At 58.4% G+C, this 14,732-nt stretch overlaps 10 protein-coding genes across 10 annotated transcripts; 6 read left to right on the top strand and 4 right to left on the bottom strand.

The window, feature by feature from the left end:
• Positions 1-450: 450 nt before the first annotated feature.
• On the top strand, positions 451-1,482 carry PHYSODRAFT_318677 (hypothetical protein; the record flags this gene model as incomplete). The annotated part of the gene is made up of 2 exons (XM_009537058.1): positions 451-475; positions 497-1,482. 2 exons carry the CDS (start codon positions 451-453, stop codon positions 1,480-1,482), a joined length of 1,011 nt encoding a protein of 336 aa, XP_009535353.1.
• Positions 1,483-1,619: 137 nt separating this feature from the next.
• PHYSODRAFT_564652 (hypothetical protein) lies at positions 1,620-2,897 on the bottom strand (the record flags this gene model as incomplete). Its single annotated transcript, XM_009537057.1, has 5 exons — positions 1,620-2,285; positions 2,364-2,419; positions 2,482-2,571; positions 2,636-2,681; positions 2,753-2,897. Coding segments are annotated over 5 exons (1,003 nt in total), but the record flags the coding sequence as incomplete, so codon positions are not given.
• A 432-nt stretch (positions 2,898-3,329) lies between these two features.
• Positions 3,330-5,299, top strand: PHYSODRAFT_564649 (hypothetical protein; the record flags this gene model as incomplete). The annotated part of the gene is made up of 3 exons (XM_009537056.1): positions 3,330-3,438; positions 3,575-4,103; positions 4,186-5,299. 3 exons carry the CDS (start codon positions 3,330-3,332, stop codon positions 5,297-5,299), a joined length of 1,752 nt encoding a protein of 583 aa, XP_009535351.1.
• Positions 5,300-6,067: 768 nt separating this feature from the next.
• Positions 6,068-6,658, top strand: PHYSODRAFT_427501 (hypothetical protein; the record flags this gene model as incomplete). Its single annotated transcript, XM_009537055.1, has 1 exon — positions 6,068-6,658. A coding segment is annotated over one exon (591 nt), but the record flags the coding sequence as incomplete, so codon positions are not given.
• A 797-nt stretch (positions 6,659-7,455) lies between these two features.
• PHYSODRAFT_249195 (hypothetical protein) lies at positions 7,456-8,103 on the top strand (the record flags this gene model as incomplete). Its single annotated transcript, XM_009537054.1, has 1 exon — positions 7,456-8,103. The coding sequence occupies one exon, from the start codon at positions 7,456-7,458 to the stop codon at positions 8,101-8,103; it is 648 nt and encodes a 215-aa protein (XP_009535349.1).
• A 135-nt stretch (positions 8,104-8,238) lies between these two features.
• PHYSODRAFT_339152 (hypothetical protein) lies at positions 8,239-8,766 on the bottom strand (the record flags this gene model as incomplete). Its single annotated transcript, XM_009537053.1, has 1 exon — positions 8,239-8,766. The coding sequence occupies one exon, from the start codon at positions 8,764-8,766 to the stop codon at positions 8,239-8,241; it is 528 nt and encodes a 175-aa protein (XP_009535348.1).
• Positions 8,767-9,466: 700 nt separating this feature from the next.
• PHYSODRAFT_288596 (hypothetical protein) lies at positions 9,467-10,000 on the top strand. The gene has a single exon (XM_009537052.1). It carries the CDS (start codon positions 9,540-9,542, stop codon positions 9,939-9,941), a length of 402 nt encoding a protein of 133 aa, XP_009535347.1. The 5' UTR covers positions 9,467-9,539; the 3' UTR covers positions 9,942-10,000.
• A 314-nt stretch (positions 10,001-10,314) lies between these two features.
• On the bottom strand, positions 10,315-10,869 carry PHYSODRAFT_339150 (hypothetical protein; the record flags this gene model as incomplete). Its single annotated transcript, XM_009537051.1, has 1 exon — positions 10,315-10,869. The coding sequence occupies one exon, from the start codon at positions 10,867-10,869 to the stop codon at positions 10,315-10,317; it is 555 nt and encodes a 184-aa protein (XP_009535346.1).
• A 1,587-nt stretch (positions 10,870-12,456) lies between these two features.
• Positions 12,457-12,846, bottom strand: PHYSODRAFT_524789 (hypothetical protein; the record flags this gene model as incomplete). Its single annotated transcript, XM_009537050.1, has 1 exon — positions 12,457-12,846. A coding segment is annotated over one exon (390 nt), but the record flags the coding sequence as incomplete, so codon positions are not given.
• A 130-nt stretch (positions 12,847-12,976) lies between these two features.
• PHYSODRAFT_549561 (hypothetical protein) lies at positions 12,977-14,302 on the top strand. The gene has a single exon (XM_009537049.1). The coding sequence runs from the start codon at positions 13,136-13,138 to the stop codon at positions 14,219-14,221; it is 1,086 nt and encodes a 361-aa protein (XP_009535344.1). The 5' UTR covers positions 12,977-13,135; the 3' UTR covers positions 14,222-14,302.
• The last annotated feature ends 430 nt before the right edge of the window (positions 14,303-14,732 follow it).

Below are 14,732 nucleotides of genomic sequence, written 5' to 3'. Positions count from 1 at the left end.
CATCCATCCGTCGAGAGTTGCGGCCTGGCTTTCGAGTTGACAAGTTGAAGTTGAAGTGGAATTGAATTGTTTTCGCGATGAGATTGAGTAGCATAGCATTGTTTTCTACGGTCGAATCCCTTGCTGTACTCGCAGTTCCTTAACAGAGAATTCGAGCTAAGTTACATGGGTCAACTTACACTTCACACGGAATTGCAGTAGCCACGTAGTTGCAAACTAGCCACGTGTGAGCGTGACGTGCCACGTCGTTAGAGATAGGATATTACTTTAGGCTGTAAAGCCATTTGCTGAATGGGCGTCTGTGCTTGAAGACACTTGGAAGTCTTTTACTTACCTCGACGGGGTAATTGCTACTGAACCACGGGAAAGCGTGAGTGACGGTGCGAACCAACGGAGACCGAAGCTCTCATTCTCCGATTCACCTCCTCGTCATCAACTTCTTCAACTACAATGGCCTGTAACACTACCTGCATCAGTAAGGCTGTCGAACGACCAGCTCCATCGCACTTCTGGGACGAGTGGGAGCACAAGTATGCGCCCGTCGGCAATGACATCACGCTGCACTACATCGACGTCGGGCCTCGCGACGCCACGCCCGTCGTGCTGGTCCACGGCTGGCCGGACTTGTGGTTCGGGTGGCGCTACCAGATCCAGGCGCTGTCCAAGACGTACCGAGTGATTGCGCCGGACCTGCGTGGCTTTGGTCGCAGTTCGGCCCCAGCGACGGTGGAGGGCTACGGCACCAAGAAAGTGACGGGGGATCTCGCAGGGCTGCTGGACTTCCTCAACATTCCCCGTGCCGTGTTCGTCGGCCACGACTGGGGCGCCGTCATCGTCTGGCGCCAGTGTTTGTTCTACCCGGAGCGCGTTATCGCCGTCTGCAGCGTTTGCACGCCGTATATGCCACCGTCCGACGTGTACATTGATACGGAGTCGCTAGTGCGTGCCATCCCGCAGTTCTCGTACATGGGTCTACTGAGTCAATCCGAAAAGGCTGCCGAATTACTCGATAATGCGCCTCGCCGTATGTTCACAGCCACATTCAGGCTCCACACCGACATTGACACTTCGCTGAGCTTTCTGGAGCTTCTCCACGGTGTTCCAGCCTCACCCAACCCGATCTTCACGAACCCGTCCAAGTTGCTCGAGCAAGATGAACTGGACTACTACGAGGCAGAGTACAAACGCTCAGGCTTCGCTGGCGGCTGCAACTACTACGCCGCGCGCAATATCGACTTCAACGACGAGCATGGCCTTCCTCGAACCATTACGCACAACGCTCTGTTGATCAGCCCCGCGGAGGATCGCGTACTAAAGCCCGAAATGGCGGCTGCTACGCGTAAATTGGTGCCGAACCTCCAGCAGAAAATCGTGACAGGAGCTGGCCACTGGGTCCTGTGGGAGCAGAAGGACGAGGTCACGCGGATTCTACACCAGTGGCTGGAAGAGGTAGACCATGACGCCGCAGCCGTTATGCCGTAGCTGTGGGCCGATTATCAGCTCGAGTTTACTCGTGCTAGCCAAAGAAACAAACTTTGATTTGTCGATACCCATGGATAACAACCTTTCCCAGTGCAGACATCCTCCGGACACGTAGCCGACAGCACTAATTGCGAAGCTTACAGCTTGCTGCGGTCAGCTCCTGGTGCCGGTAGCTTCGCGAGCCACGCTTTCAGAAGAGAGTTGACGCGCTCCTTCTGCTCCCACAGGACCCAGTGGCCGGCGTCATCCACCACGTGCGTCTCGAGGTTGGGCAGGAAGCGGTGCATTTTGCGAGCTAGCTCCGGCTTGAGCACGTGATCATTCGCCGCCGCGATGAACAGCGCGGGGTGCGTTATGATCGAGGACATGCCTTGCTCGTTCTTGAAGTCGATCTCACGGGTCGCGTAGTACTGGCACGTGCTCTGGAACTTCGAGTGCTTGTACTGATTCACGTAGAATTGCAGCTCCTCCTCCGACAGCATCGCCGAGCGCTGCGTGAAGATCGGGTCGGTGGAGCTCGGCACGCCGCGTAGCGTGCCAATGATCGGGGTCGTGTCATTCTCCAGGGTGGGGCTCATCTCCGAATGCTTGCGGAAGACTGCGGTGAGGAAGCGACGCGGAGCTGCGTCCAGCATCTTGCCCGTGTTCTCCGCGTCCGCCAGCAGCTTTTGGTACGCAAAGTACGGGACCTTGGCCACCACGACGTCCAGCGGCAGCAAGTGCTTGGCTGGCGGCGTGTACGCCGTGCAGACAGCGCCCACTGCGATCACGCGCTTCGGGTGGTAGAGACACATGCGCCAGACCTGAACACCAAACGATAGGAATACCGTTAGGAAAGAAATGAACATCCTCCACGGCATCTCGCTGCAGCTGGTACCAACCATTGATCCACCCCAGTCATGGCCGAGGAACACAGCCTTCTCGATGTTCAGTCCGTCTACGAGCCACCAATACAATTAGATATAGGCATTTACATTGCGCCACGTAGAATCACCTCACCAAGTAATGCGGCCAAGTCGTTGGTGACGTTCTTGGCGCCATAAGACTCGACGTTCTGCGGCGTGGAGCTCTGGCCGAAGCCCCGAAGGTCTACATAACATAAAAGTTGGTCATGCGTTGCAACAGCCACCATACACAAGTTGTGCGTACACACCGGGGACAATGAGGCGGTACGAGGACTGCAGTGCTTGAATTTGGTGCTGCCACAAGACCAGCCAGGGTTAGATACCCAAAGCAAGCGGGGGTAGAACGAGGTGGATTGGATACGCACCCGCCACCCGAACCAGAGGTCGGGCCAACCGTGCACCAGCACAACGGGCAACGCGTCACGAGGACCCACATCCACGTAGTGCAGAGTCACGCCTTGCGCCGTCCGCATGAAGGCGTGCGGCCATTGAGCTGCGAGCGACGCCATCCTTCTTGGAAGAAGCCGCAATGACCAAGAGGGCAGCTTTGACCTGCTTGAAGTGAAGGTTTACATCAACATCGCATCGTTGAAGTGCTACTCTATAGGTCTCGTTAAGCTAGTCTTTCTATCAATACGCTAAATCCGTTACAATCGGATTAATCGGGTTTATTCTTCTAAATAGTTCTTCGTCACCAAGGGCACGTACCCCCCCCCCGTTCATAACTGCTCCCGTACCCCCCGAGGTCTATTCTTGACGCGCTGAGCTGTGCAACCTACATGTTCCTGCATGGCGTCACGGGGATAAGAGCGGAAGACGCCATTGCCGTGCAGTAGCTACTGCCGCGGTCTGCTCAAATTTCGGTGCAGCAGGTTCAGGATTGCGTCACACTCGCTTGGGAGCTGGCGGGGCGGCACTACCTCCTTCTGTCAACCAACTTGTATGGCTGGACCGCGGCTCGCCAAGCCTGCGTCGACTTCGACACGCGCCGACGACCGTCAGCAGCAACAGGCAGAGGAGAACATGTCCAGGCCCCAAGAGCGCGCGGGAGGTGAGTGCATATCGGATACGTGCGTGGGCGTGGAAGGCCCGCGGTCGTCGCGTTGATGCTTTGCTCTGTCGACCCCTTTTGACTGACTCGTAGCTCTTGGCCTCGTGTTGTCGTCGCTTGGGCTGGTCTCACTTAGTTCACATGCGGATCCCGTTCCCGAGCAGAGCCAAGAAGGTCGCGGGCTCCGTGACCGACAGCCTCGACCACCCGGCGCCCACCGCCAAGCCCCCGCCAATTGGGGGCAAGTTCCTGGGTCGACAGGCCAGTCGGACGGTGGCGTCGGAGTCCTCGAGCTCGAGCTCGCGCACGACATCGGCCTTGGCGTCCTTGACGCGCTTTCATTCGCGTCCCACCAGCCACTCGACAGCCAGTAGCGGCTCCGTCCGCGAGAGGAACAACGACGAGCTGGACGTCGCGAACAACTTGTCGTCGAATCTGCCGTCCATCGGCAGCAGCGAACTGCCGAGACTCGCGCCCAATGTCGGCCCGTCGACGAGCAACATGACCACTAGCAATATTGTCGCGTCGCAGGCGACTTCCTCGACACCGACGATCTCGTACCCGGCGCGCGTAAGCAGCAGCGGGAGGACGTCGCCTAGGAACGACCTGGCCAGGAAGAAACCTCCGCGGGGGCTTGTGGGACTGCAGAACCTCGGCAACACTTGGTAAGTTCAGGCGACGCAGTGGACTGTGGACTTGTGCTAAGACGCTAACTCTGTGTATTGGTGTTTGTGTGGGGCTTGGCAGCTTCATGAATAGTTGTCTGCAGTGCGTGAGCAACCTCCCTGCGATTGTCCGGTATTTCCACCCGGGTCTCTTTGCGCGTGAGATTAACGAGTCGAGTCCAACGAAGGGGGCGCTTGCGAACGCGTTTGGAGACCTTATCAAGGCTCTGTGGACTGGGGACAAATTCACCGCCACTCGACCAGTCGAGCTGAAGCGGGTGATCGGCAAGGTGGCGTCTCGCTTCACGGGCTACGACCAACAAGACGCGCAGGAATTCTTACGCTTCTTGCTCGACGGCCTGCACGAGGATCTCAACCGCGTGAAGAAGAAGCCGGCGTACTACGAGATCAAAGACCGCCCCGACGCCAAAGACCGCGACGTCTCCGACGAGTACTGGAAGTTTTACCTGGAGCGGAATGCCAGCGCACTGTCAGAGCTTTTCTGCGGCCAATTACGGTCCGAAATCCGCTGCGAGACTTGTAATCACCGATCTCTGTGCTTCGACGTGTTCTGGGATCTGTCGCTGCCCGTACCCAAGAAATCCAGCAAGAGCAGCGCCTCAAGTCACCTGCGGATCTCCAGCAGCTTCTTCTCAGGCGGTAGAACCACCTCAGCATCAACTGACTCATCAAGCAGCAGCTCAAGTCCCGGTGCCGGAGGTATGTCGATCCACGACTGTCTCAAGGCTTACACGGAGCAGGAGTTCCTCAGCGACGACGCTGCGTACTACTGCTCCAAGTGCAAAACGCATCGGTCCGCTGCCAAGAAGATTTCGGTCTATCGGCTACCAAACGTTTTGGTCTTGCACCTCAAGCGCTTCTCCTTCTCAACGTTCAGTCGAGACAAGGTGAGCACGAGCATCAGCTTCCCTGCGCAGAGTCTCGACTTGGCGGAGTACTGCTCCAGCGATGCAGTCGTCGACGGCAGCACGCTTTACGATCTTACGGGTATCGTACATCACATGGGCTCGCTGAACGGCGGCCACTACACGGCCGAGTGCTTGAACGCGGACATGCAGGAGTGGTTCGACTTCAACGACTCGTCCGTCACGGCCATCAAGAAGCCGGAGCTGTATAGTTCGAGCGCCTACATGCTCTTCTACCAGCGGCGAGAAGAGAAGTCGCTCACAATTTGAAAGCAAAGTCAGTCGGAAGACACCCAACTCGAACTAACGCGAGACACTACTGTAGAGCTTACACGGTCGAGCGTCTATTAATCCCTAAATGCAGCTTGTTTTGAAGAGTTCTTTGGCGATGGAGGAGGAGGAGAAAGAACGTCGTGGATTGCAGCAAAACTTGTCGAAAACCAGGGTTTCTTCCGTCGAGGGCGATCGAACAGCAAAAATCGCGTACTTATTATGCTGAAGCTCCATGAGAGAAGTCATAAACAAAAAAACAGGTGGTGAGTCCGGTGGTCCGGCTCACTGTGGCTCACGCAAAGTTGCCGTGACTTGATCAAAGCGAGTCCCAGGTCTCGGCTTTCTCCTCATTGTAGGTATAACGTCGGACACCTCGAAAATGGGTAGGAATTTGTTGCCGCACTCTTAAACGTTAAGCAATGTCACCTCCTGCAGGTATGCACCCACCCAGGCGACAGTCGCGCTGAGAGAACCGGAGAACTTTGCACACCATCTGAAGTTTGAGCGCTGTGGACGCAATCTTTTAACGTGCAAATGGTTGGCGTCCTGGCAACGTGATCCCGACGACAGCTCGACTCAAATCCTGGGAGTCACCATTGCCCTAGCTCTCTTTCGGCCAGGGGCACAAGGTGGGTCTTCCTCTACATGTACGGGTGCAATGTATCCTGCCGCCCCCGCCTCAGAAGCCAGCGTGCTCGGCTGAAGCAGCTCTCATTCTCGAATCCGCCTTCGACGCCTCCAGTCTCTGTTTTCAAGATGTCTCGCACTCTTTCACTCGCCCTTGTTGCGACTACTGCTGCCGTCGTGAGCGCTCGTCCGGCGTACGTCGCCCTGCTCCCCAACGGCGACAAGGTCCCGGGCGTGGAGGCTCTGGGCCACGTCAACCCGTCGGGCGGAGGCCCCAACAACGACTTCGGCCTGGACTTCGCCAGCGCCGGCAAGTCGTGGACCAAGGAGTTCTGCGAGAAGGACTCGGACGGCGACGGACAGACCAACGGCCAGGAGCTGGGCGACCCGTGCTGCGAGTGGGCCGAGAGCTCGAACGCCGTCGTCAAGTGGACGGATGGCGTCTCTCACCCTGGCAACGCCACATCCAAGTCGGACCCCTCGCTGTGGGCCGACATCTCGTGCAGTGGTGCGGGCTCGGGCTCTTCGGCTTCGAACGCGACGGTAACGATCTCGACCACCGCGAGCCCCTCGACGGGATCCAGCGTGGAGGCTGGCTCGACCACCGGTGCCGCGGATGCTGCGGCCAGCGCGTCGGCGGCTTCCTCGTCGTCTAGCGCGGCCTCGGTTGACACTCCGGCCATGTACTCGGCTGCCGCTGTCCTCGCGGCTGTTGCGGCCTTCTTCGTGTAGACTCTCTAAGTAACAAGGTCATTTCCACTTGAGCTCTTGTCGTGGTTTTCAGGTTTGCCTTGTCTAGACTTCAAACGAGAGCCCCCAGCACGAACACCGATCTTCTGATGGCCAGCTTCTTCGACCTGGGCCCGCAAACAATTCGCTCTAACCTGAGTCGAGTAGGAAGCTCGTGGACTTCGGCAGAACGGAAGCAAGGAGCGGCTAGCCGTTTATGCGTCAGACACAAAGCCCGCAGCGCTGTCCCCTATGGCGACTGAAATGATCATGTGTTGAATGCGAACAGCAAACGAGTAAACCGTTACCATAGGTAAATCCACCACGGCAGGACCACCGGGATGGGAGTTCGGTGGTAATCCGAATGCTGTGTGACTTGCATGAATCCATAACCTCCGCCGAATTCTCCGCCCAGTGGCCACGATCAAGAAGGCGCAGTGTTGGACACTGCAGCGCAAGTGTATTCGCCACGACTGCGCCTTCATCCATGGCAGCGTTTACGAGACTCGTGAACCGACAGCGACGGCTGCAGGCCCAGCTGGAGGCACACCATCCGAAAAGCCAAGCGACTGACTCTCCGGACAACATCAATGATTGCCAGGATGCCTCGCTGTGTACACCGTGATTAAAGCGCGACGCCGCGACACAAATCTTCACGCTGCTGGTGTCCATTCTTCCGCGGATAACGTGCCTGTTTCCATCCGGCCGCTCGGCCTTCCGCAGTCCGCAGTCCTCATTCTCGAAAACTCCGTCAAGCGCGCACCCTCCTCCTCTTCTCCACGCTCTCAACGTCTTCGATGTCGCGCGCTACGCTCTCCCTCGCTCTTGTCGCGACTGCCGCTGCCGTCGTGAGCGCTCGCCCCACGTACGTCGCGCGCCTGCCCAACGGCGACAACGTGTCCGGCGTGGCGGCTTTGGGTCACGTGGACCCGGCTGGCGGCGGCGAAAACAACGACTTCGGCCTGGACTTCGCCAGCGCCGGCGAGTCCTGGACGACCGAGTTCTGCCAGAAGGACTCGGACGGCGACGGACAGACCAACGGCCAGGAGCTCGGCGACCCGTGCTGCGAGTGGGTGCAGGACTCGAACGCCGAGGTGCGCTGGAGCGACGGCGTCTCGCACCCGGGCGACGCGTCCTCCACGTCGGACGAATCGCTGTGGGCCGACATCACGTGCGGCTCCTCCACCTCCAACTCGACGACGGCGAGCTCGACCGCGGGCTCCAGCGCCAGCACCGTCGAGGCCGGCTCCACCACCACCTCGGAGACGGACGCCGCTACGTCCGCCTCGGCTGCCTCCAGCGACGCGGCTGCTTCATCTTCGAGCGCCGCTTCGGCTGCCTCCAGCGACGCGGCTGCTTCATCTTCGAGCGCCGCTTCGGCTGTGACGCCTGCCGTCTACTCGGTCGTGGGCGCTGCCGCTGCTATCGCCACTTTCTTCCTCTAGACCCGTTAAAGCAAGAACGTCATCACACTAAACCATTTTCCAGTCTCGGCCAGCTTTGCTTCACTCTAGCTACTATCGTGACTTTTTTTTTAATCTTCCTGGACGATTAAAGAGGGGACTCCAGCTGCCGTTGCACTATACGCACGCGCTCAAGCTCGATAGCCCACTCAATTCGCTCAGCACACTGGAGAGCGACATGGTGAGCATGTGCTGCTCGGAGATCATCTTCTTGAGCCCCTTGTTGCGCAGCTGGGCTCGCTCCCGCTCCTTGCTCTGTCTCGAGGCGATGCCCTTCCACGCAGACAACGACGAGTCGGTGGTGGGGCTGGTCTTGCGACTTTGCGCTTGGATCGCCAGAGTACGATTCGACTGCTGCAGCGCCTCCAGCTCCTCCTCGAGACTCGCGATTTCGCGGCGCAGGAGCTCGATCTTCGCCTTGTTCCGTAGCCGCGGAGTTGCTGGTCGCTTTCTCACCCTTGGCTTTGTTTTTTTTTTGTTCGAGTCATGTTTGCTCTGAGGAGGCTTCGTCTTGCGATCATGCGCTGCCGGCTCGCTCTGTACTAGGGGCACTGGCCAGGTTCCTTCGTTGGAGTCGAGCAGATTGAGGACATCAGGCGCAAAGGCAAAGGCCCGCGCGGCGCTCTCTTCTAAGAGGAAGCTCATGTCTCCCCGATGCGCTTTGCAGCTTTGGGGTGAATCGAGGAATGAGGCTTTCTGGGCAAAAGGAAGGCCATCTGACTGTGCGTGCGGTGCCGCCGACAAGGGTGATGATATCTATTTGAAGTGGCTGCAGCTGAGATCTGCGTTCGTGCGTTGCTCATGAGGTGAAATCCAATTGCAACTGAGCTGGAAAACTAGCACTGAACCTGCAAATGCAGAGTGCTTCGTCACTTTTTGCACCGAGCTTCGTGCATACTTGAGTTCGTGTTGGCACTGGAAGCTCCAGCAGCGGAGATCCCTTAATGTGCTGCTCGAGACGCAGACTCTTCGATTACAAAGATGCTACGGCATACTGTAGGCTATGTGGCAAACTTCGCGCGATTCCGACATAGGCAACCGCGATACACTGCTCGACATACCTCGGAAGCGAGCTATGCAAGTCCACGCGAGCCGAATGGGCCCAATGCCATTGGTAGTGGCGGCTGCGACTTCAAGGTGTCCATCGATCGCCAGCGTTATTTACGTGCGGCTTTCCGTTGTCTTCAACGTATGATCATCGATGATGACCTCGCTGACGCAAATTTGCACTTATTCTCGACGTGTCAGCGCTCAAAGCGGCGATTTGCTGTAGAGAAGATATGAATGATATCGCGCAATCTCGAGCATGGTCCATTCCTCAATTTGCCTCGAGCAGCATGGGTCTCCCATTTCAAGTAGAACAGGCAGACGAGCAGTTCCTGGAGGACGTTCTCGCCCTGCTCGACGTCGAGGAAGACATGGCTGCACCACAGCACTCACCGCAGCCAACACTGAAACGTCTACGTCCTCGCGCCAACAGCGACACAGCGGTCAAGCCCAAGAGGGTCCGGAAGGACACGACCCAACGCGTGCGGAACAAAGCCAAGATCGAGCTTCTCCGCCACGAGATCAAGGGGCTGGAGGCGGTGCTCGCGAGCCTGCAGAACTCGAAGCGAAGGGTGGATTGGCACCGAACAGACTCCATGTGGAAGATCATCGCAGCCAGGCAGAGCTACGAGAGAGAACGTGCCGAGCACCGCAACTTGGGACTCAAGAGAATGCTCTCCCAGCAGTGCGCGTTAACTAGGGCCCTCTCCAGCGTGCTCACCCAGTGGGATAACCTGCCTATTCCAGACATTGGTTTTAGTACGTGCATGTAGCTCGTTGTTGCCCATGGGTCTAGTTATCCTTGTAAAAATAAAGGTCGTGCTTGGACATTTATCGTTCCTTCTTCATCTTGCTACTGGAGTAAGACGTCTCTGGTGAGGACAAGCGCACCACCGTGCATTGACAGCAGACCTCTGTCATCTCTCGGTCTGCTTGTTGACGAGATTACATTGAAGTTGAAGAGTTGGGCAATGAATGCCACGAGCAACAGGACGAATCAAGTCCGAGCATCAACTTGATGACCAGGATTGCATATTCCTTTTTTTCTCGAGTTGTCTTACATTTAGCCTCATCTCAAAATCAAGCTTATTGGTTTGCAGTTCATCGGTGTTGTATCTAAAGGCTTGCGGGTCTATGGGCAGCGTATTACTGTAGCCAGAGCTTGAGGCGGTAGGCGTCGCCCCCGTTTAAATAGTACTTGACCAAGCGCTCGTCGCGCACGAAGCCCAGGTTCTCGTACAGGCGGATGGCGCCCTTGTTGGCGATCTCCGTCTCCAGCATCACCTCCTCGCAGCCGTCGTCGCGCATGCGCTCGATGGCCTTCTGCGCCAGCTGCGAGCCGATGCCGCGGTGGCGGAACTGTTTCTCCACGGCCAGCATGGCGATGTACCCCCTCCAGCGGCGCTTGGGGTCCCCCTGGGCGTGGAGACCGTCGTCCCCCGTCTCCTCGGGCGTGGCGCCGAGCGGTTCCTGGCGGCAGATGATGACGCCCACGAGCTTGTGCTGCACGCGCGCGAGGATGCTCAGCTGCGGCCAGTTGTACAGGAAGTAGCGGTACGTGAAGATGGAGTACGGCTCTGACAGGTCCTTGTCGATGAGCTTCACCAGCTCCGCGAGCTGCTTCTCGCCCTGGTACGTCGAGAAGACCACGGCATCGGCGTCGGCCGGCGCGGAGGCGGCGGAGCTCTTGGACTTGGCCATGGGGAGCTATAGATTTGCGAGCGGCACGATCTTTGACTTGGTCTTAGTATGGGGTACACTTTGGGGTTACACGGAATTACCGGTATACCGATCGAGACCGGTTATATTACTAAGTACGATTTCATGTACGCCAGGAGGCAATTGTCGGGACGTGCACCTTGTTACGACCCATGCTGCTCTGGTTGTCGTGTCCTTTAGGGTGTACAGTACCAGTGTCGGACCTCAGATAGGCAGACTTTCTCATGAGCCAACTGGACTGGCTATCGCTACATATTAGAAGGCTCCCAAGGGTGTTCAATGCAAGGCAAACACAATCAGAGGCGTCATTGCAAGCGCAGCTCGGCGCATCAAGCCCATCTTCAGCTTTCAGCATTCGCTTGCAGCGCCATACCACTAACGCTTCGTTTAACAGCAGCTCTTTGCAGCGAGACACCGACAGCCAGCCGTTCTTCCTGTCTCGAGGCTGGCATGTGGCCAGGCGCTTACACACTGTAGCTGTCAATGCATCCTGCCGTCTCATTTGCTCGACGCCTATCAACCACCGCCAGCGCCAACACCAAACCGCTCTTGTTTCGACGCACAGCACACAGATAAACCAGCCACCCGCTGGCAGATGCCGCAGACTCGAGTCGGCACGAGCGAAAGTGGCGATTCCATCCTCTGACCCTTTGCCAATCGTTTGGCCAAAATGCGCAGGCGCCCGCTTCAACTTGCGCACTTAAGACGCACTTAATACGAACGTAGTGCTCGCGCGCCAAACTACTGGTCAGCAGAGCTCCGAGGCTCCCACCAGCCAGGCCTGTTTCCCCCCTAATCGCGCAACACGCTCATACTGGGGCTGCTACTGGTTGCTGCTTGGCGACCGCACTCGGTTGGCTCTTAGCGCTCGCTTCTAGCGCGATCCCCCCGCAATGATATCGACGTCATTTTCCAACTCGGAAACCCGCGGGCAAGTCACTTCCTCCTCTCGCCTTCCCAGACACCAGTCACTATGGCCCCGAAGCGTCGTTCGCGTAAGACCACCAAGGACGTGTACGCCGGTGTTGCCCCGGAGGAGCGCGCCAAGCTCGGCGCGGAGGCCAAGGAGCGCGGTAACGCCGCCTTTGCCTCGGGCGACCACGCCACGGCCATCAAGGAGTTCACGACGGCCATCGCCTACGAGCCCACGAACGTCATCTATTACTCGAACCGTTCGGCCGCCTACCTGTCGGCTGGCCAGGCGACCCCCGCCATGCAGGACGCGAAGACGTGCATTGACATTGACGCCAAGTTCGCCAAGGGTTACGCTCGTCTCGGTGCCGCCCACTTCTACATCAAGAACTACGCCAAGGCCATCACTGCGTACACCCAGGGTCTGACCGTGGAGAAGGGCAACAAGGCCCTGCAGGCCGGCCTCACTCAGGCCCAGGCCGCCCAGCAGGTGCAGGACGAGGAGATCAGCGGCGTCGAGATGGACGAGGCCACGCGCAAGATGAAGCGCATGGAGATCGAGGAGAAGATCAACAAGGCCCGCAAGGAGCGCGAGGAGCGCGCCAAACGCGCCGAGAAGGGCTTCTCGGAGGTCATCGGCATTGACCTGGGCACGACCTACTCGTGCGTGGGCGTCTGGAAGGACGGCCAGGTCGAGATCATCGCCAACAGCGAGGGTAACCGCACCACGCCCTCGTGGGTCGCCTTCAACGAGAGCGAGCGTCTCATCGGTGAGGCCGCCAAGATCCAGGCCGCCGGTAACGCCACCAACACGGTGTTCGACGCCAAGCGTATCATCGGCCGCAGCTTCAGCGACGAGGTCGTCAAGAAGGACGCCACGCACTTCCCTTTCACGATCAAGGAAGGCGACGACGACAAGGTCCTCATCGAGGTCGAGTTCAAGGGCGAGAACAAGAGCTTCACCCCCGAGGAGATCTCGTCCATGGTGCTGCTGCGCATGAAGGAGACCGCCGAGGCCTTCCTGGGCCAGAGCATCAGCCAGGCTGTGGTCACTGTGCCCGCCTACTTCAACGACCAGCAGCGTCAGTCGACCAAGGACGCCGGTTCGATCGCTGGCCTGGACGTCAAGCGTATCATCAACGAGCCCACGGCCGCTGCCCTCGCCTACGGCCTGGACACGAACGCCGGCACGGACGGCAAGGCCTGCAACGTGCTCATCTTCGACCTGGGTGGCGGTACCTTCGATGTGTCGATCCTGTCGATCGAGAACGGCATCTTCGAGGTCAAGTCCACGGGCGGTGACACGCACCTGGGTGGCGAGGACTTCGACAACAACATGGTGGAGCACTTGCTGACGGAGTTCAAGCGCAAGAACCGCAACCTGGACCCGTCTGGCTCGGCCCGCGCCATGCGCCGTCTGCGCACGGCCTGTGAGTCGGCCAAGCGCATGCTGTCGACCACGACGAGCGCCTCGGTGGAGGTGGACTCGCTCTTCGAGGGCGTTGACTTCTCGTCGACCGTGACCCGTGCCAAGTTCGAGTCGCTCAACGAGGAGCTGTTCAAGCGCTGCGAGGAGACCGTCCTGAAGGTGCTCGAGGACGCCAAGATGAAGCCCGAGGATGTGACGGAGCTGGTGCTGGTGGGCGGCTCCACGCGTATCCCCAAGGTGCAGACCATGCTGTCGACGCTGTTCGGCGGCAAGGAGCTGTCCAAGTCGATCAACCCGGACGAGGCCGTCGCCTACGGTGCCGCCGTGCAGGGCGCCATCCTGGACGGCATCCGCAACGACGCCACCAACTCGCTGCTGCTGGTGGACGTGACCCCGCTGTCGCTCGGCATTGAGACCGTGGGCAAGGTCATGTCGGTGCTCATCAAGCGTAACACGGCCATCCCCGTGCGCAAGACGCGCGTGTACACCACGGAGGAGGACTACCAGACGTCCGTGGACGTGTGCATCTACGAGGGCGAGCGCGCTTGCGTGGAGTCCAACAACAAGCTGGGCGAGTTCAACATCTCGGGCCTGGAGCGCGCCAAGCGCGGCGAGCCGCAGGTCGAGGTGACGTTCGAGATCGACGCCAACGGCATCCTGAACGTGTCCGCCCGCGACAAGAAGACGGGCGCCAAGGCCGAGACCACCATCTCCAACAACCGCGGCCGTCTGAGCCAGGAGGACATCGACCGCATGGTCGCCGAGGCCGACAAGTTCAAGAAGGACGACGCCGAGATGCTGCGCCGCATTGAGGCCCGCAACGACCTGGAGCAGTTCATCTACCGCGCCATCGAGATGGCCCGCGAGAAGGGCGACACCAACGTCGAGAGCGCCATCCGCGACGCCCGCGACTGGCTCGAGGACCACGAGGAGGCCACGCTCCGCGAGCTCGAGGACAAGAAGCGCATGCTCGAGCGCATGGTGCGCTTCTAAGCGCGCGGTAGCTTGTTACTTTAGCTTTTAGTCAGCGTACAGATGAAAAATCAACAAAGCTTGCTATTCATTTACTACTAGATGTAGAACGTTCGTCTTCTTTGAGTTAAGTGGCTGTTGTTTGATGTGGAAGGCGAGTTCTCTGTTGTCATACACGACTTTTTTCATTGACCGTGCAGCTTCTTGAGCTTCGTGGCGCTCGCCATCTCGAACGAATGATACGTACGAAGAGAGAGAGAGAGCATCAGAGAACTTGAGTTCACGAGCTCTGTTGCACAAGTACCATTCGCCTTAGTGCACATGTACTCTACAAAAAGCAACAGTCTTCCGAGGCTACAAGCAATGCAAGCTATACAGCAGCACATGAAACTTGGCGAATACAGTGTGAAGAGCATCATTTCGAGCCGACGAGATCTATTACACGGTGACATCCCACCGCCAGCAATACACGCACGCAGCTTCGACAACATGCAGTGGCCCCCAACGCATCACAAGCTGTACAGAAGCTCCG

This window comes from Phytophthora sojae, assembly GCF_000149755.1.
Source record: "Phytophthora sojae unplaced genomic scaffold PHYSOscaffold_10, whole genome shotgun sequence".
In the NCBI taxonomy this organism is placed as follows: domain Eukaryota; phylum Oomycota; class Peronosporomycetes; order Peronosporales; family Peronosporaceae; genus Phytophthora; species Phytophthora sojae.
The sequence above is the reverse complement of the archived record's forward strand: the minus strand, read 5'-3'. Positions and strand labels throughout refer to the sequence as shown.